General features: G+C 42.1%; 1 protein-coding gene across 1 annotated transcript; it reads left to right on the top strand.

The window, feature by feature from the left end:
• The first annotated feature begins 258 nt into the window (after positions 1-258).
• Positions 259-27921, top strand: LOC133139598 (NIPA-like protein 2). Its single transcript, XM_061259173.1, has 11 exons — positions 259-956; positions 11968-12036; positions 12293-12461; positions 17462-17521; positions 19968-20089; positions 21603-21699; positions 22274-22409; positions 23924-24012; positions 25772-25835; positions 25930-26024; positions 27365-27921. The coding sequence occupies exons 1-11, from the start codon at positions 870-872 to the stop codon at positions 27478-27480; spliced, it is 1104 nt and encodes a 367-aa protein (XP_061115157.1). The 5' UTR covers positions 259-869; the 3' UTR covers positions 27481-27921.

The raw sequence follows: 27921 nt of genomic DNA, 5'->3' as shown, positions 1-27921 counted from the left end.
TCCTTTAATTTGTCACCTGTCTGTACATCTGTTAAAACAAAAATGTAAAAACTCAGACTCATACATATCTGGTCACCGTTACAAAAAAACTGTACTGTCTTTCAGTTTTTGCTCATTCTCTCCCAGCCCTGTTCCTGGAGATCTGTCCTGTAGGTTTTCATTGCAACCCTGATTTGGTGCATATGATTCTACCAATAGCAGCTCAACCAGAGCTCCAGCTGTTGAATGAAGTGAGCTTTGTTAGGATTGGAGTGAAAACCTAAAGGACGGGGACCTTCGGGACCAGGGTTGGGCAGTCCTGCTTTCGGCGTAGCCTACTGAACTGGTTCAATGTGGAATGGGCTTGGTGCGTTTAATAACAAGCCAAATTCGGTTAGGAAGGTAGCCTATTATAGATTATTAGTCCAAATCCGCTCTGTTAAAGAATACATTTAATAATAGAAATGGGATTAACAGCGATGAACTTCTCTGAGAAACAAAAGGCTAACTTCTATTTTAATTCCAGTGGCACAAAAGGGCGATTGTTTCTCTGAGCAGATCTTTTTACATTTAGCCTACGAATTGAAAACTCGGATGTGTTATTTGCGGTAGTTCCTTCGAAGGAAAAACTTTAATAGTTAGATCCGCCACACCTCTGTCCAGTGCGAATAGTGCGCCACCTGTTCACACCTTCCGATTCAAGTCTGTAGTCACAGGAAGTCTGGACAAGGAAACGCGTCTGTGAGAGCTTATTACTCTGTGTGGACTGTAGAGTAATAATAACTCTCCGAAACTGATAAAACAAGTACAGGCAAAGATGCACTGTTTATGAGGCATTCTGAGTTTTCTGACACTGGCGGCAGCTTCTTCCACACAATCGTCAGGAAAAGATGGCGAACTCGACTTTGGGGAGCTTGTTTTATCAGAAACCGGCTAAGAATGCAACACAGACGCCCGATGTTGATCGTTGGTACAAGGTAGGCATCAGCATCATTTTATCCTTTCGTACTTTGAGTGGTTTCGTGGGGTTTCGGGCCGTATGTCAGGGTAGTGGGAAGGGATGACAAATCATAACGAATGCTAATTGTTTAGCATAGCCCGAACATAAGCTAAAGTACACAAAAAATGTTTTACGCCGTGTATGGTTAAAGTTTTAGGTGGACAGATGTTATGTGAAGTAGCGCATTTGGTAGCCTATATGAAAGAACAATTCCTATAGGCCTAACCTTGGCAATTGTACTCTTCTATTTTGAACTTCTCTTTCACGGGAAGTTCGTGAACTTGTGACTTGGTAAAGTAAGACTGTTTGCTGACTGTGATTCTTATCTTGATGTAGCCTACAGACTTATTTGCGTAAACTCAACACAAAGCACTTGAAACAGGTCAAAAAGTAATTAGCAACGGTGATGCCATTAGCCGATGGTATTCAGTCCATTTAATACGTATAATTACTCGTATAAATCCATAAAGTAACTATATGTTATATTGTTTACGCGTATGCATGAATGTATATTGTTTTTATTCGCTTATACAATTATTGAATTGATGTGGAAGGATATGTTGGTGCTCCCTGTTGATCATTTCAGTGCGTCTTCTTTGATCTGTTAATAACCCATTTGCGTGAAAAGCTAAAGGGATTTGAGGAAAATGTTGCATATCCGCAGGGAAGTCCTTTTCACTTCCTCTCCAGCCGAAATGTTTCCAGTGAAAAGGTTTCGAGCGAAACGTTCTACCCTTCTACAATATTTTTTGCACCATTCCTATCCAAGTGTTTTACGGAGTAAAACACGTGGGAGAAGGGTACCAGAGATTACAACTTTCGGAGATCAGTAGGCTGTAAACTACAGGCTACCCCTCAGTTTATGCTTGGCACATGTTTAAAGACTCCGAAACAGTCTGACCACTGGGGTGTTATTTTAGCCTACAGTTACCTGGGGCAGATGCAGGAATTCAGTTGAATTATGTTGGCAGTCACGTGGCCTACGGTGCATTTATTTGTATAGAATAAGAACCAAGCTGACAACGTCTTCTTGCATAGATGACATCAGGAAGGTGGCATCCGCTAATAGCCGCCTCGTCGCAGACGCACCCTTAAGCACTTAAGAGCACCACTAGATAACTGCAACCGGCGTTACGGGATCTGAGTGGTTTTCTGGTAGCCATGTACCGTTGCAAACCAGCTCTTGATAAAACCAATAAAGTGGACGTGAAATATTACACGTTAAAAAAACAATACAATTTTAGCTTGAATAAAGACTGGGTACAAAGAGTAGGCCTATTCCAGGGGCATTGTGGTATGAAGTGCTTGGGCTAAACATAAGCATTGAAATATTTTATTATTGAAAATAATGTTACTTTTGAAAGAATTCCCCCAAAATGATCAGACTGCAAACATAGCTAAATTGAATTTGAATTCAGTTGTTTTTTTTGCCACGTCATGTGCATTTAATGTAGGCTATATTTTTGAATTTTTTTCACAAATTGCGAATAAACCTTAAGTCATGGAGTCAATCTTTGATGTACATTTGATGTTCAGGTGGCTCTCAATATTTCCACCTGAAGGCCCCCTAACAGCCGATTGGCTCAATCAGGCATCGTAATCATTCCTTATTCAGTTTCTCTTCTCTGCAGTCTCTTACCTGACCTGTTTCTCTAGGTTGCCAGAGTTGATGCTGTAAAATAAAAACAAGTTCTAACTTGATATTACTGGATTTGATCATTAAATTTCTTTTCAAAGTGAAGTATAACTTTTAATTAGCAATGCTTTCATTTCAGTGTTTGTCAGTGGTATATTCTGACTTGGCATGAATTTCTGATATAATTATACACACCCCTTCATATTTCATTTGATCTTTTGGATTCATTCCTTTTATGTATGTACCAGACTGCTGTGGTAATCTGGTGCCACAATAACCCCCACATTATGTTGTATGACCCTGCTGCCTGCACAGAGCCTTGCGTATGGATAATCAAAGGGAATACATACACTCAGTGTATCCCAAACCCTAACCAAGCCTGGAGGTTGTTTTGTGTTGTGTCATAGCCGTGGGCCAAAGCAGCTGTTGTTTGCTGAAGGTGGGACGGCAACCTATTGCAGAGCCTCCTCCCAAGTCCGCCTTGAATCCTAGCAGACAGGCAGAGGTCACCATTTCTAGGTCTTGGTATGGCTTTTAAGACACAAAGTCCTGTTCGGTGTCACAGTATACATTGTGACACTGACCAGGACTTTTATTTTCTATTGTTGCCATTGGATCAGTGCAGATTTCAGACAGTTCAAGTGGTTATACACTTGCCGCATGAACACCACCAGTTTTTCCCAGTCAGCCATGTTTTTCGTTTACGTTTGGCATTGTGCACCTGGAACGCTTGGAGGTCGGAAGTTGGGAATTTCAACTGGGAAATTCCGACCTCCGACTCTGAATAGAACGCAGCATTATTTTCCATCTGGAACATTGTCCTGTATCTTCTTGAGACGTCTTCTGTCCTTCAATAATGAATCCCTGTATTCTCCTCCTCATACTCGTCCCTCTCTTCTGGCCCAAATTCTCTCTGTGCGTTGGTTTGGAAGGGGAACGTCCCAACCCCCCCTGGCCTTTAAGACAATAGAGCAGGAATGCATGGTGAAGTCGGAGAAAGGGAGCAGTGTGGTGACCCGCAGCTGCACACTCTGATTCAGCTAATCGCTGGGCCAGTCGTCCCTGCATCGCCCCATCCCTGCCACAGATCACTATTGTCACCCTGTACAAAGGGATGCCCTGTCCCCCACCTCCCCAAGGAATGTGGAAGAGAACGCTCTCTGCCTCAACACTGCCCATGGTTTTGTCTCCCGATCCACCAGTGAGACTGAAGCTGCCTGTTTAAATGCACCTTTAAACATTTTTATTTTTTGAATCGGCATTGCTGGATTGCTGCATTGCTGCATTGCTGCATTGATGCTAACCTGGCCTGAAATGTAATGAAACTTTATAGACTGGGTCAGTTTGTCATTGAGGAACATTGACCATCACGCCTGGTCTGCGCAGGCCAATCACACTTCTGCATTTCTCATTCATATTTTGTGCCTGGAAAGCCATTTAAAATGAGAAAAGTATGTCCTGTATGGCCAGAAAAAGGGTGCTTCCACAGTCTTGCCGTCATCCTTGTGCGCTCTTGGGGATGAGGAGGCTATTTACATTTGCACATGTACAGTGCGCTCTAGGACTATTGGTAACCTTGATAAAAAGTGCTGTAAACTAAACAAATTATACAGTTAAGTTTCATTTTCCAACATGCGTTGATTCAATGGAATCAACCAATGTCTTAAATAAAATATATTTCCCCCAAAAAATGTTCCACAATTATTGGTAGTCCTGCTTTAATACCTTGTGCAAACACCCCTGGCAAAGATGACAACCATGAGTCTTTTCCCATAATTTTAAATAAGGTTCATGAACGCATTTGGTGGGAGTCTGGATGCTGAGATGGCCATTGCAGGGCATGGTTGTTGTTTTATTACTGTTTCTGTCTGGATTCTGATGTATGCTTGGACTAGTCCTGCAGGACAATCTTACCTATGCCCAAGACTTCCTGGCAGAGGCAGCCAGATTTTCTAGTGCTTTCTAGCAGAACCAACATTTCCTAATACTTTGTAGAATTCATTGTGCCATCGATCTTTAAAAAATCTTTTTTTTGATTTTATCTGTGATGATTGTTAGGGGTGCCAATAATTTTGGTTTTCAGAAAAAATGTGATTACTAAATAAAAAATATTGAAACATGAGAGTAGATGATAAATAAAACTGAAATAAAAGTATATAGTTTTCCCATATGTTTGAACATACAGAATAGTAGCCATTTTATTTTGGGTATTTAATTTTCAAGTTTACAAGGGGGGCTTTTAATCCCTTAAATATCAATTTTGCTAAACCCTTGTAATTTAGCCTTATTGTTGCCTACATAATTTGCCTACACTTAGTTAGATTCCAAGGTTTTGCAGTTAAATAAAAAAAGAAATTCACCTTCTGATTTCTCCATCTCTGATGTGCATGGTGTTTTCAGTGTCTGTAAGGGAACCCTGCAAACACATTATTTTTGCCCAGAGTTGTTCGGATAGGTGAAATCACCCACACCTCGAGAGTCTTCAGTCTCATTCCAATCACTTATTTTTCACTACTTTTTAATTTTCCTTGCTCTTGGCCCAGAAATCTATTGACCCATCTTTAAAGACATTCCAACCCATTACATTTTCCTTCTGGGAGCTACAGTAGAAGGAAAAGTTAGGGTGTCTCGGTGGCGCAGCCTGTAGAGCAATGACCGCATGCTCATTGCGAGCCGTGACATCGGCGGTTCGAATCCCACCGTCTGACATGTCTTTCCCTCTCTCTTGCTCCCATTCTTCCTGTCTCTCTATACTATACTGTCCAATAAAGCTGAAAAAGGCCTAAAAAAAAAAAAAGGAAGAAGTAAAAGTTAGCCCAAGTTTGTCTTTGAGCTAGGAAACATGAGCATATCCTGCGGTGGTATTGTTTTGGAAAGTGTGACATATAAGTGATCAACCTGTGGATCTACCTCGCCCCATCTGCCATGCACCTGCCATACATCTGCCATGTTTTTGGAGCCTCTCCCATTGTGTGGAGCTAGGAGTAGAAAAAGTTACAGAAATAAGCAGAGAAAATAAGTGATTGGAATGCTCTCCTAGAGAGGCCTGATGTCTCCTCTTTGCTTTAAGAGTCCATATCCAGACTCAACCCAAGCAGGTGGATGTCACAGGGATCTGTTAATCGTAGGTGACATTAAGGATCCGTTCCTGCCTCTCATCTGTTCTGCTGGGGGCTGACTGAGGAAAGCCTGGGTAAACATTACGCTTGTAAACCGCACGCACAGGGAATCAAATCTGTTTGGCCCTTAATGTGATTCAGGGTTATTGGCATCTTGTTTCACACTGACATTTCGTCTGTTATTGCTGGGTGTATATCACCATGCATAAAAAACGGCAATAATGGACAATTTTTCAAATCGGTGCAGTGCTGTAAATGTGTGTTACTGTATTGTGTGGGTTTTATGATGGAGTAAAATGCGGTTCTAATGCACTCAAATATTAAGTTTTATTATGATTTATGCTGCTAGTTTGTCCTGATACTCTTCTGTGTATTATCTACTATCGTGTGGTAACTGTAAATGAGTGTGGAAGCAAGAGTTTATTTCCCCAGAGATCCTTAAGAGGGTGAACACTTACCAAGTGTTCACCCTCTGCACTGCTTCTGTCCTCTGTTTTAAGTAGAGTACAGGCGGCCTGTAGCCAGTGGTTAAGGTACATGACTGGGACCCGCAAGCTCGGTGGTTTGATCCCCAGTGTAGCCACAATAAGATCCACACAGCCGTTGAGCCCTTGAGCAAGGCCCTTAACCCTGCATTGCTCCAGGGTAGGATTGTCTCCTGCTTAGTCTAATCAACTGTACGTCGCTCTGGATAAGAGCATCTGTAAAATACAGTTTCGGTGCGCATTCATAGTCATTGGTCGCACCCCTTGCTGAATTTTTTTTTTTCACCAAATTGGGATGTTTTAATGTTAAGACTATGGAGTTGCTGTTTATTCTCAAAGAATCTGTGGTTCCTCAACCCTACAATAAGGAAGGAAGGAAGGGCTCTTTGTCCCTAATTAAACCTCAGCATGCACAGCAGTCACATTTCACTTTCCATTGAGCATTCCATCCTGCCTGCAAATTAAATTATTCTTTTCATGCAGGTAAAAGGGTGTTTGCCGACTGATAAGAAATATGAATGGAAATGTTAAATTAGAAATCTGTTACAGGGATGCTGGTACAAAGGGGAATTTGACACATGCGTTCATTTGCACTCGTGTTCAGTTATAGTGCCAGGATTCTTCCCAGGAAGTGGAGTGTTTTGGATTGGTCGAGGTAATACAACGGCATGTGGTATGATGTAATATGCTAATACGGTGTCTGTATAATGTCTGCCTCATTCTAGTTAAGAAGGGGTTCATTGAGGTAAGGGTCTCTCCCACAGAGTGTATGGGGAATGCATGCTATTTAGGTAGAATGGTAGAAGATGCTGTGGGATTCAGCATAATTTCACTCCATCTGGCCTGCTGTATTTACTGTAAATAAGGCCTGTATATTATGGTGAGAATATATGTAGAATACATTTGGCTTGAGAAATATTGAACAAGGTACTTGCTCTGGCATTTCTTTTGACTAATTGACTGGAATTAATCATGCTGGAAAAAGCTTGTGCTGGTAGCTGGTAATCAGCAATATCAGTGAAATAGTGGCTAGTTGATAGCTTCTGACAAGCTAATGCTGATAGCTGATGATCAGCTAGAGCTAGCCTTGTGGAACAGCTGGTAGCTGGATAAGCTGGTAACCAGCTAAATGAGGAAATTACATCTCAATAACAGTCAATACAAGTGCATCTCCATATTTATTTGGAAAATATATTGTCAAGGTTGTTTGAAAGGCCTGAGCCAAGTAGCAGTTTTTCTTCAAACAGGCTACAGGTACAGAACTCGAATATGCACGCAACTCTGGCTAACTTGGTTATGCAAAGATGGCAACTTATTATCAAAACTAAAGAAATGTTGAAATGTGATTGATTGAACCTAAATCTTAAGAAAATGCAAATACAAAATTAATGCTTGCATCTTGATGGCTGAATTGACTTAACTTTTTTCATAGCATAACCAGATTTATGTTATGCTTTTGATGTGATCGTCACATGATTGTTATATTGTATATATCCAAAATTTTGTAATCCCATGTTTTTTATATTGGCACAAGTCTGACTATATTTACTTTTCTTTGGGTTGGGATTGATCTGTATCTCTGCAGTGCAAAGCCTAAACTGGCATATGTGCATATTTTCTGCCACTGAATATACTAAAGATAAATCCCCCTTTTAATTGGCAAAGAATATCTAGATTTCACCGCATGCTTGTAATCAACCTTGGTAAAGAACCTAAATCTACAGTGGGGTCCAAAAGTCTGAGACCTCATTGAAAATCTTGGATTTTCTTTTCATGTAATTCTGGAAATAAACAAAAAATTGAAACAAAGCAAAGTCACTTAAGCTTTGCAAGAATTACTCGAAGACCAAAGAAGTGCAAGGAGTGCTGCACAATTCACGACCACCTGACCTCGACCCCTCTGAACATTTATGGACAAAATCTGACAAAAGTCAAGCATTCAGTAACATCACAAAATGTTCTTTGGAACATTGTCAACTAATGCTGGGATAACATGAATTGTCAGCTTTTGCACAAATTTTGCACAAGATTGCATGTTGCCATAAAAGCAAAAAGTGGACATATATTTCAGAATTTCTTAGTATTTGGTATGAAATCTTTTCAAAGATTCAACTTTTCACTCAAATTGTGATGCTGATAATATAATTAGTAATGAAAAACTTTTTAAATTACAAAAGAATGCAAAATAGAAGTATTTTCACTAGTGGTCTTAGACCCTACTGTATATTCTTCAAATTAGTAATGAACTCAATATGTCTGAGTGATCAAACTGCAGATTCAGCAAGCTGGTTGCTGACATCCCAACAAACCAGTTGGCCCTTTTGAGCCATTGACCTAGCTGGTGTATATGTCCTAGTTGGTTCATTGGTTCGACAAAGCTTGTCTACCACCTCAGCGACTGATCCACCAGTTCGTCCAGGCTGGTAGACCAGCCCAACCCAGCTTGACCAGGTAGGTGCACCAGCTTAAACCAGCATGACCAGCCACATTTCTAAGCTGGTTTTAAGCTGGGTTTCGCTGGAAATCACAGCATGGTACAGTACTCCCAACAGTCTGTGTGTGAAATGTTAGAATTTGACATACAGGCAAAACAAACAGCTGATGATTTAATCTTCAATGCCTTCACCACAGTCATGTAAGTTTGCCAGTGGTGAGATCATCAATGCTGCGTGTTTGCTTTTCAGTATTGGCTGCTCTGACCACTTCGTGGTGATGGAAGGTAACAGTAATGTCTGTGGCTCCTGCTCTGTGGCACACATTTCTGAAATGTCAAGTTAAGGTTAATCAAGAAAACGGATCCAACCTCATAAACATTGGTTAAAATTAGGCCCAGTATTCATAAAAGTTATTATTATTATAGATTTTTTTTTTTTTTTTTGCTCAGTAGTTGTACAGAGCCAGCCTTATCACTATGACTGATTGTTGCCTTGTGTTTGTATTGATATTGTGCCCCCTCATAATGTCAGCTTGCGCAGTACTACTTTTGGTGCTTTGAATAGTTGTTTGGGCGTTGTCCTTTATTTATTATTTATTTAGTTTGGCTTCTGCCTTCACATGTTTGGTGTACATTTGAAATACAAAACAGAAAGAATATCCACAGAAATGTAGCAAAGCAAACCGCTGCATTTCCAAAGGCATATTCAGAAATTCTTGCAGCTCCCCTGCTATGATCCATACAACTGCACATCCTTACCCTGATTTACAGTCGGGTCCCTTTCCTGAGCCCCGACTCTATACAGCCCAGGAAGGCTATCGATTGTGTTTTCGCTGCCGGGGTGTGCACCTGATGAATGGAGGCCTTCTATTCTCATGCACTGCCCCCCTGAAAAACTGCTGGAAGGGCTATGCACAACATCTTTTAGAGTGCTGCCTTTATCGATGCGTGCTTTTAATCCAGCGATCTCAAGGTTTCGTCACTCACGCAGATTCAGTCTCGCTCTGAAACTTTGTTGTTTTTCTTAGTGACCTTTTCGGTGCTTTGCATTCATAGTGAGTCAAAACATTGATTTTGCACTGTCACAATGGAAAAAAACCTTTCAGGCAAACCTTACTGTCATTTGTCACTTCTTGCAAGTCCTGTGGGGAAATTGGTTATTATTGGTCATTTTGATGTTGCACGTCTTCAGAGTTTTGTTCTTACACCTCAGTTAAAAACAATGCATTGAATGTAATTTAATTTTCTGCCACATTTGTTAATTAGTCTGAAACTAAAAATGATTCTGGTAAACTGTTGTAAAAAAACGAAATGACCCTTGAATGAGTAGGCATTTTCCCGGATATAGAGAAGCAAGCAAAACATAATTATGCTATTGTTAACCTTATCTGCTGTGTTCAACATCATCTCAATGTCTCATCCCTCACTGGGCAGGCATCAGGCGTCGCAGGCTCCACCCTCAAATTATTTGCCTGTTATCTTCCTGACCAATCCTGCGGGGCGGCCTGTATGGGTCTCCTCCCTCTGCTCCCTTGTGACTGGTGTCCCACATGGCTCCGCGCTCGGCCCTCTCTTCTCTCCTGACACTGAACCACTTGGTCTTCTTATCAGTTATTTCTGCTTGTGACAGGTCATGTCATTGCTATGCTGATGACACTTTACTTCGTCTTCATCTGCTGCCCAAGTCCAGGTACGTATCTCTGAATTGTCTGGCTCACGCTGCAACCTAGTGTGAGTCTTCCGGCAATAGACTCCCCAAAGATTGGAGAATGACCAGCTGACCTTCTCAAGGCATATTACAGTCTCCCTTCACAACATTAAGAGAATATATTCATACCTCAGTCAAGGGGCTCGTCAGCTACTCGTCCCAGTCCACGTGATCTCTTATCTGGCTGATTGCCATTCCTTCCCTTCAAGCATCTGGCTCCAGCTTTTGTGGTTCCTCATTCGCCAGTGGTGGACAACCTTCCCCAATTGGTCAAGAGGGCAGATTAATTCGATGTTTTCTTCCAGATTGCACCACACTGGCACAACTGACCACACTACTCCCAAGTTCCCTTTTTGTTTTTTTTTAAGTAACCAAAATTAAGTATCTGCTAAATAATTAAATTGTAATTCATACTGTGCAACTTTGTTTGTAGTCAGGATAATGAAATCAGACCAGCAAAAAACTAATGTATCTAAACAAGCACTCTGTAAGCATGGTCCTGTTTCATTAGTGTCCCACTTTGTGTCCCACGGGAGTGGCTGGTTTGTGACCTTGTCACACCCTCTTATGCGTCAGTCGTACTGATGTTTACACAGCATGCTGCTCTTGATTTGTTAGCAGGGACAAATCATGGCTGTAACAACACTCATAAAGGACAAGCCTATATTTTAACTGTCAGAATAGCCTAGAATAGAGCAGGTCTGAAATATGATAGACTAACATTCTAAACCCAGTGGTTCACAGATTTGTTTTTCTTCTGTAATAAAAGTAATTGAATTTATGGCCTTGATTTGTGTCTGCTTTTTTTTGTTGTCCCCCCCCCCGCCATGCTTAATTGAACTTAATGGAGTCATTTTCAAACGCTTCTGAATATGAATTTGGTTTATTAATTTAAGCATTAATAGAAAGTAATTTATCGACAATCAGTCGACGAATAAATATGGCTTCATACTGCATCGTGTCTGCTCACTTTGGACTGAGAAACACACAGTACTGCTCCATTTGGCTGTCTTTGCCACACCAGCGAGCTATATCCAGTGGCCATATTGCAGTGGTTCTGTGAAGCATCTGTGGAGATGGGTCATTCCCTCGTGGTGGACGGCAGCTTGAGAGACATCAATATGAGGGATAGTGGGTGTCAGTCTGGTGTCTGTAATGAGGTTTAGAGATGTCACTGAATGTGTGAATGTCGGCTGCAGAAAGTGACATCCCTGGTGAAGCAATTAGTGCTGTTAGTTCCCTCAGCTGGCGACCTCAGTTTTTAGTTCAGTGGGCTAATTGCACAGAGTACTGAGTTAATGGCCATAGTTTTAAATTTGTCTACCACTTTAGAAAGTGTCTGGTTATACCTCCTGCCTGTATCCTCAAGGGAATGGTGTGAAAGTCACAAGGTTTCGCGGCTCTAGTACGGATCAGGGTATGGACCTAATGCTTCACTCTTCTGCTGTGCTCGGTTTCTCCTCTTGGGGGAAGAGACAGCTGGAAATTGTATTTTTTTCTGATTTCTCCTCATATGTGAAAAGATAAAAATAGCACCAACAGTCAAAGAAGGCTCCAAGTCCCTAAAGAAGTGGAATGGGTTGCTCACTCTAGTTTTGTGTTGCAGGCGTACCTCGTGGGGATTATCATCGCCATATGTGGCAATTTTCTGATCAGCATCTCCTTGAATATTCAGGTAATTTAGCATGCATCATTAATGCCAGAGACTACTTTTCTGCTGTTTGAAATCCAAAATGAACTTCTTATAATAGGAGGCTGAAACTCTTAACTACTAACCATACTGTATGGTATGTATGCATTTATGTATGTGTCTATCAAGCAGATAAATAAAAATGTAATTGACGCTACTGTAATATAAAATAAATTAATATTCCATGTGTGGAACAAGTAGAATATATAAGCCAACCCAAACAAATCTTTCCTTTTTACAGAAATACACCCACGTTAGGCAGTCCCAGACAGGCTCCAAGCCCTACTACAAGAGTGTCCTCTGGTGGTGTGGCATCACCCTTATGGGCGTGGGTGAGCTGGGTAACTTTGCAGCCTACGGCTTCGCCCCGGCCTCCCTCATCGCCCCGCTGGGCTGCGTGTCGGTCATCGGTAAGGCCGTCCGCTCCTCCTCCTCCTCCTCCACCCAGCTGATTTGCCTGTCACGCTCTACTGTGGGAGAACTTGGCTGAGGTTGTTTCAGACTTTTAACTGACCCACATGACACACTCTGAGTAAACATTAAGACGGCTGATTAAATATTTAACAACTACAGTGCTCTCTCTCAGCCTCTTTCTCTCTCCCTCCCTCTCATTCTCTCTTTCTTGCTCCCTCTCTTTCTCCCTCTCCCTCTCCCTTTCCCTTTCTCTCTCTCCCTTCTCTGTTGATCTTTTAGTTTTGGTTGTGACTCATGTGCAGTCTGTGTCTGTGGACAGGTTGTTGAGAATATGATGCAGAGAAAGTGGTGATCCTGATTTTTTTGCTGAGGAAATTCAGATAGACGTGACCTGCAACAAAAAAAAAATCCTGCAATTTTGCTTGGTATGATTGTCGTCGCACGTTGGAATTTCAGTGACAGCCTCGTGTTCCTTGTGGGCATAAAGAGTGCTCTGTGTGCTGTGTTAGCAGTGTTTTTGATGCGCTTATTTTAAATGGGTCAGTTAGACCATGAGGATTCCTACATGTATGAACTGCCAGACTGGAATAAATGGATTTTCAAAATGACAGTTCTGTTCAGCATGATTATGGGATATATGATTATTATATGATGACTCCATTAAAACCTGCAAGTAGCAGTGACATCATCTCCATACCCCGAGAGAGGGGCGGATGAGTGGTGGATCCTGACATGAAGTACAGATCTCCAAACACATTCCTTAGTTTCTATGTTGTTCTCTTAGCTTGTTGTTAGTTCTCTTAGTTTCTCTGGTATTCTCTTAGCTTGTTGTTAGTTCTCTTAGTTTCTCTGTTGTAGCCCATTAGTTTTGTTACTTTGTTCATTCATTTCCGCCACATATCCACAGCCACAACATTAAAACCACCTGCTTGAAACAGTATTTTCATTCTTCAAAATGTGAGATGATTATCTGCTGATATATGTACACATAGGTGACTTGGATTCAAAAGTAAAAATTTGTAAATGATAATGGCTCATTGGGAGGGGGGGGGGGTCATTGTTTTGTTATTTAAATAGCTTGGCAAGTACTAGTGTTTGATGACGTCTATCTTACCAGATGTTCCGGGACCTGTAGAATTTCTCAGATTAAAAAAGAAAAAAGAAAAATAAAATAAAAGAAAAATAATAAAAGACCACCTACCATATTTAAAAATGCAGGGCATCTACTCCTACATCAGTTTCACCCTTCTTCCCTCTTATTTGGTACTGCATGTGGTGAAAATAATGACGGGTGGTCTTTATTTTTTTTAAATTGGGAAAATTCTACATGAGAATTAGCCAAACCTCATTGGACTTGGCCAAAACATTAAATTTTGGTGCTTAAACACCATCGACAAGTTTGGTGGTAAAATGGAATGCATACAAGGAAAAGCAGCTCATACCTACTGTTAAACATGATGTTGGTTCATTAATGTTTTTGAAATTATGAGATGCCAGTGGTCCAGGGGAACCATTTAAGTTCAGTGGGATGATATATTCAACAAAGCACCAGGAAATCTTGGCAGAAAATCTGTCTAGGAATCTTGGTCTTGGTCGTAGGTAGATTGTCCAGCATGGCAATGACTCCAAGCACACATCAGAACTCAACAACCATGTTCTGCTATGGCCATCTCAGTCTCCAGACTTAAATCCCATGAAGAACGTGTGGTCTGAACTGAGGAGGGGGGTATCCCAAGAATATCAATGATTAGACTGTATGGAGGAATGGTCAAAATCCATCCAAATGTGCGCTCTAACCTTACCACAAATTATAGGAAAAGACTCCAGGCTGTCATCTTTGCCAGGGGTGTTTGCACAAAGTAGTAAACTAGAGGGAATAATTGTTGAACCTGTTTTTGGGTTTTTTTTTGTTTTTTAAAAAAAATGAGATTTGAGTCCAGTGAATCATTAATAACAGGCACTACCTCACACATGTTGGAAAATAAAGCTTGTGTCAATAACTATTATTTTTTTTAGTTTACAACATTTTCTATGAAGATTTATCACGGGTACCAATAATTGCCAATAATTCTGGAAACCCACTGTAGCAAGGGTATAAAATAGTTTCTAAAGCTTTGAATGTAATTCTGGGTGGCTCATCCACGTGGTTTCAAATCTGGATTGTGTCATTGACCATGCACATAGTAATTGGCCGTAACACTGCCTAGGGAAGGGAGGGATCTCAGTCAGCAGGATGGTTGCCTCTCATGATGCATCAGCGACCAGATCTGGTTATTCGCACACCTGCAATCTGCCTGCACAAACTGCGCAAGGCCCGACTCGGTGTCTGTGCGGCCTTATCTGGTGCACGTCACGTTTCTGGGGAGAGCGTGTGCCTGTTTGCGCTCTTGCAAATTGACAGGTGGCTGCAGCGATAAGCACATACGAACACAGAGTAGACATTCTAACTATGGGGAAAACTGGGATCAGAGGTATGAAAATAAAGCTTGGAGTTAAAGGCACTCTTCGAGAACATGGGAGATGTTTCCGGTGATATACCAGCGCAGTGGGGATCATGCCTCGAGCCTGCCGGACTGACACAACAAAGTTCTTCAGAGAGCAGTTATTCTCTGACTGAACATGAAGCCTCCCCCTCTAATGGTGTTAGCCATGTCAGCTGTGTTTTCTCTGCGCCGCTCTGAACGTAGGCTACCTCTCAGCCATTTGGTCTGTCTGCAGCTCGCCACTTTAAATACAACCCACTACGCGGTCATTAAAGTCTGAAAGCTGCACTGTACTGTAGCCTGAGACTTTATTATGTCTGTCTTGTGATGGCCATGTGCTTACTGGAGTGCCATTGTCCAAAACAATTACCTCCACAGCAGGGACTACCAGACCTGAAGACTTCTGCACATTACATTACATTACAGTCATTTAGCAGATGTTCTTATCCAGAGCAATGAACTCTCTCAAGAATAGAAAAGGGGTTTTCACCTCAAAGGCACAAAGGCCCTTTTGTAATCGCTAAATGTAATATTTACCTAACGGTTAACAATTTGTATTGTAACAAAAGCAGGTTCTATTTGATTAGACAGATAACCTATCTTAGACAGCTATATCTATAACATTACCAAAAAGGGACCAGAACAGACATCCATCAACAAAAATAATCAAAACTTGATTGAACACCCCGCTATTTCTTAAAACCTTGTAAAAGACCAGGTCCAGTAGGCTACATGTTTGTTTTTGATTATTATGTCAAGTAAAGTCCCTAGAGAGAGTGTAATCTCTCTGACTGAGGCAAATTCTGCTGTGCACTTGGAAGCATGCTGCCTTTTAGACATTTAAGTTGACTGAATGTGTTTTGATATACTGATAAATATGCAGTATATGTTTATTTAGGGTCTTGAGAAAAGGTTTGTCAGCCATTTTAAGGATGACACATTTCTCTAGGTCCATGGTGATCTTCTGTGATGTGAACGGCCTGGTGTGAAAGTTTTGTGCCTACATGAATAATTGATAACCTTTACTGCATTGTCAAGATTTCTGTGAAGAGAGAAAATTGTGTGAGAGCTTCTATGGCTTGAAATATTAAAGTGGTGCTCTTTGGAAGAAGGGAAAATGTAATGAACAATTCGAATACTTTGAATAATTTGTAAAATTTGCCTAACTAAAGATAAAGGCCACCATACGAGATTATATTGTCTAATCAACTAATGGAAGCCTATCCCAGCACCAAAACACTCGGAAAGTAAGAATGTTAAAAGCCTTTCTTGTACGGGTGCAGCATACCAAAACATTTTAGCAACCATTGGTTGGTTTTGTGTTTGGTTAACAACTGTTTACAGGGGAACAAAATTCTGTACAGTGGCAGCCAATTCTAACCATGATAAAAACACCCTTTGTTCTAAATCGTAGGCCAACTTCTGAATCTCTGAATCACATTACGAATTAATAATGGCCCTCAAACAAGTAATATGAATGTAAGCTTTTCTGTGTTGTGTGTCCCAATTTTGACCATGTCATTTGCATCATACTGGACCCTGTTAGCTGGCCGCTAACGTGCGCTAGTCATGTGGCCTCAGTCAGAACACACCATCTTTTCCACCCTTTTATACCTTGTGTGGGCAGCCTGTAGTGTAGTGGTTAAGGTACATGACTGGGACACGCAAGGTCGGTGGTTCGATCCCTGGTGTAGCAGCAGTACGCACAGCTGTTGGGCCTTGAGCAAGTCCCTTAACCCTTCATTGCTCCAAGGGAGGATTGTCTGGTATGTGAAGGTATATGTGCTTATCACGGTTTCATATGCCTTTAAAATAGAGACGTTTGCACTTAAACACGCATACAGTATACACACACACACTGCAATGTACAGCTGTCCATTCTAATTTGGGAATGAGAAAGGGGAAGAATCTTGATGAGATGCTTTCTGTTCATTTGGCTGTATTTGACATTCATGCCATCGGCATAAACTGTTGTGTATTTGATTTACTTCAGGCCATCACATCACCTCCAATCTAATGATGTTGTATAAACTACAGAGTAATGTAATGGTGACATAAATCTCTGTGGCTATCTAATCGATGCATGGAAACCCGTCTGTGACTCGAATGAATGACTGAATAATTAAAATTCCGGTGAAAAGGCTCAATGATATGCCGTTATATCCTACGGCTTAAATACAGCTTGATCTTCACTCGCAGCTCAAATCAATTTCCCTTTTCAGCCTGAAATGATTGCATTGCTCTCTGATTAGACGGCAGCTATGGCTCAACGTTCCCCTCAGTGTCAGAAAACAAGCTCTGCAGAGAAGGTCTCTGCAGCTTTAGTAGAGCAACCTGTGTATGTGTGCATGCCTGTATACATGTGTGTGTGTACATTTGTGTGCTTATTCATGTTCATTGTGTTTATGTGTATGTGTGTGAAAGGGTGTACATGCATGTGTTTGTACGTGTGTGTACGGCTGTTGCGCTAAAGTGTTGTTACTGAGGCAGGTTTATGTCTCCCTGTTTCTCAGCCAGCGCTGTGATCTCTGTGGCGTTCCTCAAGGAGACGTTACGGGCCTCTGATGTCCTGGGTAAGTCCCACATTCAGGGCTGCGCCTTGTATGCCAGCTTAAGCCTCTTTGTTATAATGGTGAATGGTATGGTGTTGGACCCATCAGCTATTTGAGACCCCTGCTGTAAGATGCCAGCTTGACCGGCTTGAAAATGAAGCTGGCCAGGCTGGTCATAAAGCTTGTCTAGTTGGTATGAGCTGGTCAACCATGTTATGCTGGAAGCTGGTCTGAACTGGTCAACCAGCTAAACTACGTTGAGCTGGGAGCTGGTCTGAACTGGTCAAGCAGATGCCAGCTGTTTCAAAACCTAGCTTTTGTTGTTTTTTCAGCAGGGACTTAAGCTATATTTTTAAACAATCGCATATTTTTAGTTGATGGTACAAGTGGCAATGAAGACAAACCATGAGACATTAGGAAGTGTTTTAATAGTGAGAGTTGTGGCTAATATGCCATACTTTCACAAACAGCCCTTTGAGAATGTGACTATTGTCTAAGCTGGCATGCTCCTGGCATGCCCTTCACTGCTCCAGATGGTGAGGTGAGCATGGCTTCAGATCTCTCAAGTTCTGACCATCTTGATTCAGGAACAATTAAGGACCTTGCTCTGTGTTACCCGGGAGGCTCGTGTAGGGTGCAAGGTTTTTAAAGAACTTTTCAAGAATTTTTAATGTGAATGTGAATGTGAATGTGGAATTTGATTTGCTGCTGCACGCTTCAGAATACAACTGGGACAATTGCTCTTTGTTTGTGTGAAAGGGACTGTTGTCTGTGGTGAGCCAGTGTATTACCGCATGTGGGCTTGTGTGTGATGTACCAGTGGTTCCCCAGCTGTGGGTTGGGACCCATGGGAGGAGGGAGGGAGGGGCCGTGAGAGGAGCTGGTGCGTGTTGCAGGATACATGTGGAAACGGTTCATTATACAGTGACTTCAGAAAGTGTTCAGACCCCTTCACTTTTTGCACACTTTGTGTCTTAAATTTAATTTGCGATGGATATAATTGCCATTTTTACTCTCAATAACCCATAATGACAAAGTGAAAGTATGTTTTTAGAATTTGTTAAAAAAACTCAAATCTCTTATTTATATAAGTGCTCAGACCCTTTGCTGTGGCACTCCAAATTCTGGTCAGGTGCATCCTGTTTGCTTTAACTATCCTTGAGATGTGTCTTGAACTTGAACACCCTGTGTCCACCTGTGGCAAATGTAATTAATTGAACTTAGTATGCATCTGTGTATATGAAGTCCAAGGAGGTCTCTGTAGACCGAGGCATAGACTAGGGCAAGGGTATAAAACCATTTCTAAAGTTTTACGTGTTCCCAGGAGCACAGTGGCCTAATTGTGAAATGGAAGAAGTTTGGAACCACCAGGACTCCTAGAGTTGGCTGTCTGCCCAAACTGAGTAACCAGGCAAGAATGTCCAAAGAAAAATATTCTCTGGTCTGATGAGACAACAATTTAACTCTTTGGGCAGAATTCCAAGCACTATGTCTGGTGAACACCAGGCACTGGCTAATACCATCCCTATCCTGAAGCATGGTGGTGTCAGCATCATGCTATGGGGGTGCTTCTTGGAGGAATTAAGGGAAGGATGAATGCATCCAAGTACATAGAGATCCTTGAAGAAAACCTGCTCCAGAGTGCTCGTGACCTCAGACTGGGGCAATGGTTCACCTTTCAGCACGACAATGACCTGAAGCATACAGCCAACACAAAACTGGTGCGGCTTCAGGACAAGTGTCTGACTGTTCTTGAGTGACCCAGCCAAAGCCCAGACTTAAATCCCATAGAACATCTCTGGAGAGACCTGAAGATGGCAGTTCAGATGCTTCCCATCCAATCTCATGTGGCTTGAGAGGATCTACCAGGAATAATGGGATAAACTGCCCAAATCCAGGTGTGCAAAGCCTGTAGAGACTTACCCAAGAAGACTCAAAGCTGTAATTCCTGCCAAAGGGGCTTCTTCAAAGTACTGAATTAGGGTCTGAATATACTCTAAGCATGTTTTCACATTGTCATTATGGGTTATTGAGGTTAGATTGATTGACAAAAATGGCAATTTTATCAATTTAAAATTAAATCGACAACACAATACTCAAAAAGTAAAGGGCTCTGAATATTTTCTGAAGCCAGTGTACCTGTCACATGATTAGTGCAGTGTTTAATTTGACAGTCACATTCACAGGAGTTGTTGATGTTTATGTGAAGTTGCTTTGACATGGTTTTTGCTTTTGCTCTTTTTTTTGTATAATGTGTGTATGTGTTATTGCTTATAGTAATGTAATATTTGAATAATGTTCTTGTCTTATGATTATTGTTATTTTGTTATTATCATTATGTAATTTCGCATTGGAGCATATGTTGGGCTTCATTTTATTATTTGTTGGATCATTCAGTCATAGGCTGTGTAGTACCATCCAGTCCTGCACACAGATGCTCCTCTCACATTTCGGGCTTGTCTTACAGGCGGAGCTCTTGCAGTGACGGGGACGTACCTCTTGGTGACCTTTGCCCCCCACACCTCCCAGCACATCACGGCGTACGTGGTCCAGAGATACGCTGTCAGCTGGCAGTTCCTCACCTACCTCGTATGTGCACCACATGGGCAGGGCAGGGTTCTGTTATCACTGTCTATAAGGATTGTGCTGTAGCACAGAACGAAAAACGGCAGGGGGTGGAAGTGAGAAATAGGAAATCCTTCTCTGTGGACCGACTGCAAGGCTGAGCTTTGTGTGACGGCTCTTCCACCGTTAATGACTTCCTGCATTGTGACCAGGCTCTAAATTACTTTGACCCTCTGGCTAATTAGACAGCAGATAGTTCTGAGGTTAGGCATACTGTATGTCCGTAAAATCTATGCCATCCATATGAGCGAAATAGCAGTTATTGGTGTGCGTGTGCGTGTGCGTGTGCGTGTGCGTGTGCGTGTGCGTGTGTGTGTGTGTGTGTGTGTGTGTGGTCTGGCTCCATCACTTGCGGTCTTAGACTGCAGTCAGTAGAGGAGAGAAGCCCTCCTTGTTTCACACTGAATTGCTCTCTCAGTGAGTTCTGTTCTCTGTGCTGCAGGCCCTACTTCTCAACCAGGGCAGTGATGGTCCTGATACCTACCCCCCCCCCCCCCCCCTCCAACACAGAGTAGTGGCCTCTCCTAACCTGCTCTGCGTGCTTTCTGTTGTGTTGCATAGAGAGACGCAGCAATTCTCAGACAGACGGATGGCAAGCTTAGGAGACTTTCGTTAACTTTCACTGAGCCCTCCAGACAGCCGTCCGTCTTCCCTCAGACAGTTACAAGAGACGGGCTGTACAGAAGCGGGGAATATCGCCACAGGCAGCCCACCCCCAAGATCATCACTGGTGCATGCTGGGACACCATCCAGCATCCGAGCCATTGATCGCGCCGTTTGATTTATCACTGTTTGAAGAAATCACACCTTGTTCTTATTCCTGTTAAGGATAACGGCTCCCAGTCGATCTCGAATGGATTTCTCATTTCACAGTAAATCTGCCGTTATCGAGCGCCACACTTGAGCGTAACTAAGGAATATATACACCCGCCTCACAGGCAGACTCCAGATTCAATATAACGAGGACAGCAGTCGTTTCAGGGCGAGCCAGACAAAATAAAAACTCGGGCTTGTCCCATTTCGGCGACGTCGGAGAGCGGCGCTGGGTGCTTCCTGTAACCGGTTTCGGCTGGCCGGCGCGTCTCGGTGCGGCGGGGGCCAGGGTTGTCATCTGGAGATTTGGGCTTGATTACGGCGAATCCGCCAGGGAGCCTCTCAGACACGTTCATTAACTGTCGCGAGCGGCGAGTCATTTCATCTCCCCCTCCATCTGCGCGGGTCATTCGTTTCAATTACGGGACAATGGCCGCCGCTCGCTTTGTAATTCTGATAAGACCGCAGCGTGTGTTGTATGAATATAGAACAGGTTTTTGATATGCTACTTTTTGGCACATTCGGAGAAGAAGACAAATCTAATAAACAGGCTAGTTGTGAAATAAATTACTTGAGGGAGAATTCATTGCTGTCCTTACCAACGGAGTGAATAGGTGCTTTTGGGTTGTGCTTCACTTTTTCTTTTCTCTTCCGTCTCTTTCAGGGTATAGAGATTATAGTGTTTTGTGTTCTGCTCTACCTGTACAAGAGGAGGAACATGAAGCACATTGTGGTGGTGTTGATGCTGGTGGCTCTGCTTGGTAAGGCTGAGCAAAGGCTCTCGCTTTCTCTTCCCGCCCGACCCTCTGCAATAACTGACCAATGAGGTTTTTCTTTTTTTACCCTCAAACAACTTGTCAGTTGGACTTATTTTTAGCTGTTCTAATTTAGTGGTGATTTAGGTGTTCTGGCCTGTTTACTTTCTCACTGACAGGTTGTTTGGAGAGGAAAACTTTCAGGTCAGAGGTGGAAACTTGATACAGAGTATATATTGTATAATTGGAGTTCAGTCAGGTCTTGGGCTTGCCATCTTGGAGACTTTCTTTCACTAGGGGCAGCCAGTATTTTTACCCACGATCCCCCAGCAGATTGCTAGAAATGTGAAGACAAGAAATCCTGTGTGGGGCCCTGAAGTTCATCTTACCATCTTACCAATGTTCAGTATTATGCCATCAAAGTCACCTTGAATAAGAGTTTACAACTGGCAGTCATGGTACAGTGTAATTTGCCCTAAAGGATAGTTTAAACACAGTTTGGAAGGTTTATGGTCAGGTCAGGATCAGGTTGTCACAGGGCAGAGAGAGCGAGGTCTCACGTCCTTCCGTGTCTTCTCAGCCTCGCTGACGGTCATTTCGGTCAAGGCCGTGTCCGGGATGATCACGGAGTCGGTGAAGGGGAGTCTCCAGCTCACGTACCCAATCTTTTACGTCATGGCTGTGGTGATGGTGGCTTCCTGTGGGTTCCAGATCAAGTGAGTCTCAGAGCTGCGGTTTCTTTACTGATGTGGACTGAACACATGCTCCAGTTTCCTGTGAGAAATGCTTCTGAAAACCCATTAATTTTGTGTGCATTTCATTAACTCAACCAGCAAATTGAATCATACTATTCTGACACATAAACCCAGTAGTTGGGGGAAATGTGGTCAAAATGTGAAGCCTCTGCTTTTCAGCTTTGTCAAAATGTATTGCATGATATTAATTAGTTCATCACGGACCATGATTAACAGGCCTTACCCAGATCATTTGTTGCCACAAAAGATTTAATTTAAATCGCCTTGCTTCCATAGTCCAGTAAAAGTATTTTTTAGTGATTGCTGCAACTTTATAATTAAATTATAGCTAACTGGGATGTTTAAATAATGTATTTCAATGTATTATTTGGCTTACCATGTGTAGTCAGGACACGGATGTAGTCTATTTTGTTTCACTAAAGCACAGACATTAGATTCTTCTGTTAGATTATGGGCTGTTTTACTCGTAATTACCTCTGGTCATTAGCAGCTCTACCATTGCTGCCTGGCTTGTTTTTCAATGCAAAAGCAAACATGATCAAAGCTAATTAGCAGCCCTGATTCCAGTGCTTTTTCCTGGTTTTTGTTTTTGAAAGAGAGTGCGGTTGCTAATGCTGTCCTTATTAACTGCACCGCTGAGTCACACAAATCCAATATATGCTGCTGTGGTGCACTGCTGTTGTAGTCTGGCCTCTGGTTACCTGTGTGAGCTGTGGAAAAAATATCCTAATTTAAGGACATTGATACACTGACTGAGTAATATGAGGTGCAGTTGGGTGATCATGGTGGAGGCTTAGTGCAAGTTTGGGATTGTGTTACAACATCTGGTGTTGGTGATTTGGTTTTGATTGAGGGCATCATGAATGCTGATAAATGCAAACAAATCTTAACATATCATGTAATACCCATGTACAACATTTGATTGGGAGCGCATTCATTCTACAGAAAGATAATGAGCCCCGGCACACTGCTAGGAAAGTAATTCTGCTGGTGTTGTCAGAACAAGAGGTTTTTGTGTCATTTTGTGTTAAATAGATGTTGTAGGGGTGACATTGGTTCAGACGGTAAGAGCAGTCGTCTGGCAGTCGGAGGGTTGCTGGTTCGATCCCACCCTGGGTGTGTCGAAGTGTCCCTGAGCAAGACACCTAACCCCTAAACGCTCCTGATGAGCTGGTTGGTGCCTTGCTTGGCAGCCAATTGTTGTTGGTGTATGAATGGGTGAATGAGAAGCATTAATTGTGCAGCTTTGGATAAAGGTGCTATATAAATGCCAACCATTTACCATGTATGCTGCATTATTTTCTGACATTGAAAAATGAATAGCTTAAACTTCATGGCTGTTTTCACGGGACAATAAATGCATAAAATGCTGACTTTTGCACAGTACTATATATTGTACATAAATATAAATATTACATGTAAATTGTACCCCATGAATGACATGTTATATTTGAATCCTTTGCCTCTCCTCTCAGATTCCTGAATCAAGCCATGAAAATGTTTGACGCTACAGAGGTTGTGCCCATCAACTTTGTGTTCTTCACAGCCAGCGCAATTGTTGCAGGTAGGCTTATTGGCATCTGAGAGTTTTGCACTACTTGAGAACTATGCTGGTGTACATTGCATGTGCGATACAACTTGATGTAGAGAGCATACTTCTTCAAACATATTTTTAAGATCATAATATTAACCCTGGAAAAGGGTTCTATATCTTACTATCACAGTTTTTTTTTTGATGTAAGGTTTTTACTTTCTAAGATTGTGATGTTTTTGCCATTTTAATTGAATGCAATTATTGTAAGTCTCTTTGGATAAGTCATCTGTTGAAGAAATTCAGTCGTAAATGTAATCCAGTTTAAAGAACGAAATCAGGAGAAGGAATAAAATGCTTTCACTACTTCCTCCTGATAACATTACATTCATGTAAAAGTCAGTCAGTCAGGAAGTATCACAGCAAAGAATGCAACACGTTTTTAACATCTCACATTGTTGGCCTCGTCAGTTACAATTCCGATGGTTTTCTTCATATGAGAAAGGCACACACTTCAGAAAGCGCCTAATCCACACCACCCCCCATCCAAGGACCCAAAAGGGATCATTAACAGAGAAGTGGCTTGCCTCTTGGCTCACAGACACCCTGAGGAAATGCAAATGGTTCCAGAGAGGGAACCATGGGAAACACCGTTACTAAGGAGCACTACATTACTGCAGTGTATACAGTTATACGTAGACTCTCTGATATGGGTAAGATGGAAGCAGGAGTCAGGCAAACCCATTTAGCAATGGGGAGTCACAGCCTGTTTCACAGCCACAGCATATAGGATTCATCTAGAATATTCTCTCTTCTCAAGTCTAATTCATCACATTAGATTCCATGCATGGGCTAGGCCTGATGTGCATTGGCACAGACAGGGTATTTCAGGGCTTTATGGTAGCAGATTTTGAGTGATACTGTAGGTGAGGTGTACAGGGGTAGTGTGATGGAGGCTTTTGGGGCTTTAGGGTAGCATATGTGGGTGATCGGGGTACAGAGGTGGTGTGACAGCATGTTTCAGGATAACATGTAGCTTTGTTCTAAGCAAAAACGTCACTGCGCTTGCGTGCATCAATTCACAGCAGCTATTGTGTCTGGGCAGCAGGTGCTTTTGTTTTGATGAGTCCAACTATGTCGTTCAGATGACTGTGCTGGAATTATTATTTTTTTCCTTTAACATATAAGCGGGAGCAGCAGGAGCAATTTCTCCTTTTTTAATAAGCGCAGCTGTACTTGTGGGAGCGAGTAATCACCATCGGCAGCCGTGACTCATCCTCTGATGATCGGAGATAAACCGGGGCCCTTTCATCCGAGGGGCAAAATGTACATTTCTCACTGTGTGGGAGAAGAGGCAGTGCTGTCACTTTTCAAACACATATAACGTCCACCGTTCCCCCGAGTAATGCTTTCATGCCCACGTTTTTATGTGGGATTGAAAGGTAGCAGGGCTCAGCATGCTCAAACAGGCTGTCCCAGTCGGTGTCAGTGTCCACCCCGTGAGTCTGGAAAATCGTAAATGCTCAATTTATCTTATGCTAATAGCTGCAAGAGAGCAAGAAGGAAAGCTAAGTGACCGTTTAGCATTCCATTGTTGTACTTGAGGAAACCGAAGCTTCACTGCGCAAAAACGGGCCAATTTGTCAAAAACGGATTGTGTACGCACTAGGCACCCCACCCCCACTGTTCTCAGTACTGCCAGTGAGCCTGGCAGTTTATTGTGGATACTATTTTTTGGGGGGGGGGGGTTTTGCTCCTAGGCTCACAATTTTATTTTCCTGACCTTTTGCAGGCATTGTGTTTTACCAGGAATTCTACGGTTTAGCTCTCCTGAACATCTTCATGTTTCTTTTTGGGTGAGTATTCGTTTCATTACAGTGCCTTTTGCCCTGTAGTTGAAATGATCTGCTCATGTATTTATGAAGTTACTTCCTGTTTGAACTGCTTCAGGTGCCTGCTGTCCTTCCTTGGAGTGTTTTTGATTGCGAGAAACAGGCCAAAAATCAAGACCGAGCAGCCTTTCATTGACATGGGACAGATTCCCGGTGGGTATTTACTCAACAAAGACATGACATTTCGGCTTTGAAAGGATACCTAGGCAGGTTCAGGAAAATTTCACTCAAATGAGCCATGCACATGTTCAACTGAGGTTGGAAAGCAACTGAAAGTCAGCTGGAAAATGTCTCTGCATTTTAAGCATTACAGAAAGGCTTATATTTATTGATCAGCTTTGTGAGGGACTGGCATGTCCCTGCTACTGGGTTCAAACACTGACATTTTCACTGACATGGTGAGGACATTTATATCCAATGATATTCCAGGCCAGATATTCATTTTCTTCTGAATGAAACCCAAGGAATAAAATATATTGGCATCATTTGATCATACTTGCAAAAATAAAGCCGGTGAAGTTGAGAAGTGGGGCTGGTTTCCCATTCACTAATATTCATTAGGATATTTACCCTGGCCGGGCTCTTCAAATAAATGGGGTCAGTGGCTTCTCTGTCAGGGCTATATTTATGCAGAGTAGTAGCCAACGCTTCACAAAACACGGTTAGAGTAACCTTCCAAGGCAGCTATTCATTTCACAGCACGGCGCTGTCACGCTACACTGTTTTAAATAACTACACTGCCCCACACTTCCATTCCTTTGTTAACTCTACTTTACTCTTCATGCTATGCGGTCTAGCAAACCTAAATCTTTTCAGTCCTTTTGATATCGTTAAACACAGCATATGCGTCCACAAGGAGTTTTATTGCTGCTTTGGAATGCCCAGGCTGAATGAAACATACTGCAAATAAAATGGCAAAATATATAGAAAACCCAATTCATATGCAGTCTGGCAGGTCATTATAGTGAGAGAGCAAGGTCAATGATTTGCCATTTTGGGGCAGCTACAGTAGAAAATGTAAAATAAACATTCACAGATCTTATATGACTGCATAATTCTATAAAAATAGACCACAGCGATGTTGCCTTCATATAGTTCTGCCTCATAAGACAACATGCTTGTTCTAATATTTAACAATGAGGATTTCTCACGCTCCATGTTTTTGTATGAAATGAATGGGAATACCATTTGCACAGGCTTCTAATTTATTGCTAGTTTTATAGTTGCCCAACTTGCCTTCATAGAGATTCATGTTAGGTGAATATGCACATCAATACTGTTTCTGCAAAAAGGAGACAAAACAAATGACAAAAACAACATGCATTTCCCCCTGATAGACTTTGTTTCATTGAATTATAGTGGATTTGTGGCGTGTGGCTTTTCCAACATTAAGACTTTTCTGAGCTCAAGTTTGCCATTTTTTCTTGTCTTGTGGTCATTGTGATTGGTCCTTCAACAGCACCCGGTAACCGATACTGTTCTCTCCTGCGCAGGAAGAAGATGCACTGATAAAGTACAGCCAGAAGCCAAACACATAACATATGGGTCTCTGGCAGCCAAAATATTACACCTGGACAAGATAGTTGGGCAGCAGGAATCATCGACATGAGACGCAATCCATGCAGCTGCTGTTTGGACAAACTGTCCGTATCCTCGGATACGCGCACGCGGAAGGCCGGAGTTCCTGGTTTACAGCCACGGGGAGCACTTCTTCGGAGCCTGACCCTCAACGGAAATTCCTTACCAAGTGCCGGTAGACATATGAAGTGTTTACGAGTCTGTAACAAGCCAAAAATGTGGGATTCCCACCAACGCGAAGACTTCGTTATATTTATTACTTGAAAGGACAGCGAGGCTGGACTTTAACATGTTGCTTCAACTGATGAGTAATTCACGCAAACTTGTTTTGATGTGAAAATGGCGCAATGCTTATTACTGTTGTGTATGGCATACTAAATGCAAAAAGCTATTAAAATTATGAAAATGGTGTACATTAACAAGTAAATGCATTACCAATAAACTGATTACTGTAGATAATTTTTCACCATTA

This window comes from Conger conger, chromosome 1 (genome assembly GCF_963514075.1).
Source record: "Conger conger chromosome 1, fConCon1.1, whole genome shotgun sequence".
Lineage (NCBI taxonomy): Eukaryota > Metazoa > Chordata > Actinopteri > Anguilliformes > Congridae > Conger > Conger conger.
Note: the sequence above shows the minus strand (reverse complement) of the source record. Positions and strands in the feature narration are given on the sequence as shown.

Excerpts from the sequence above, each read along its gene's own strand:
- LOC133139598 (XM_061259173.1), top strand. The coding sequence starts at position 870 with ATGGCGAACTCGACTTTGGGGAGCTTGTTTTATCAGAAACCGGCTAAG. Across the intron at positions 12,037-12,292 it reads GCATCTCCTTGAATATTCAG|AAATACACCCACGTTAGGCA; the intron begins GTAATTTAGCAT and ends TCCTTTTTACAG. Across the intron at positions 22,410-23,923 it reads TCCTGTGGGTTCCAGATCAA|ATTCCTGAATCAAGCCATGA; the intron begins GTGAGTCTCAGA and ends CTCTCCTCTCAG.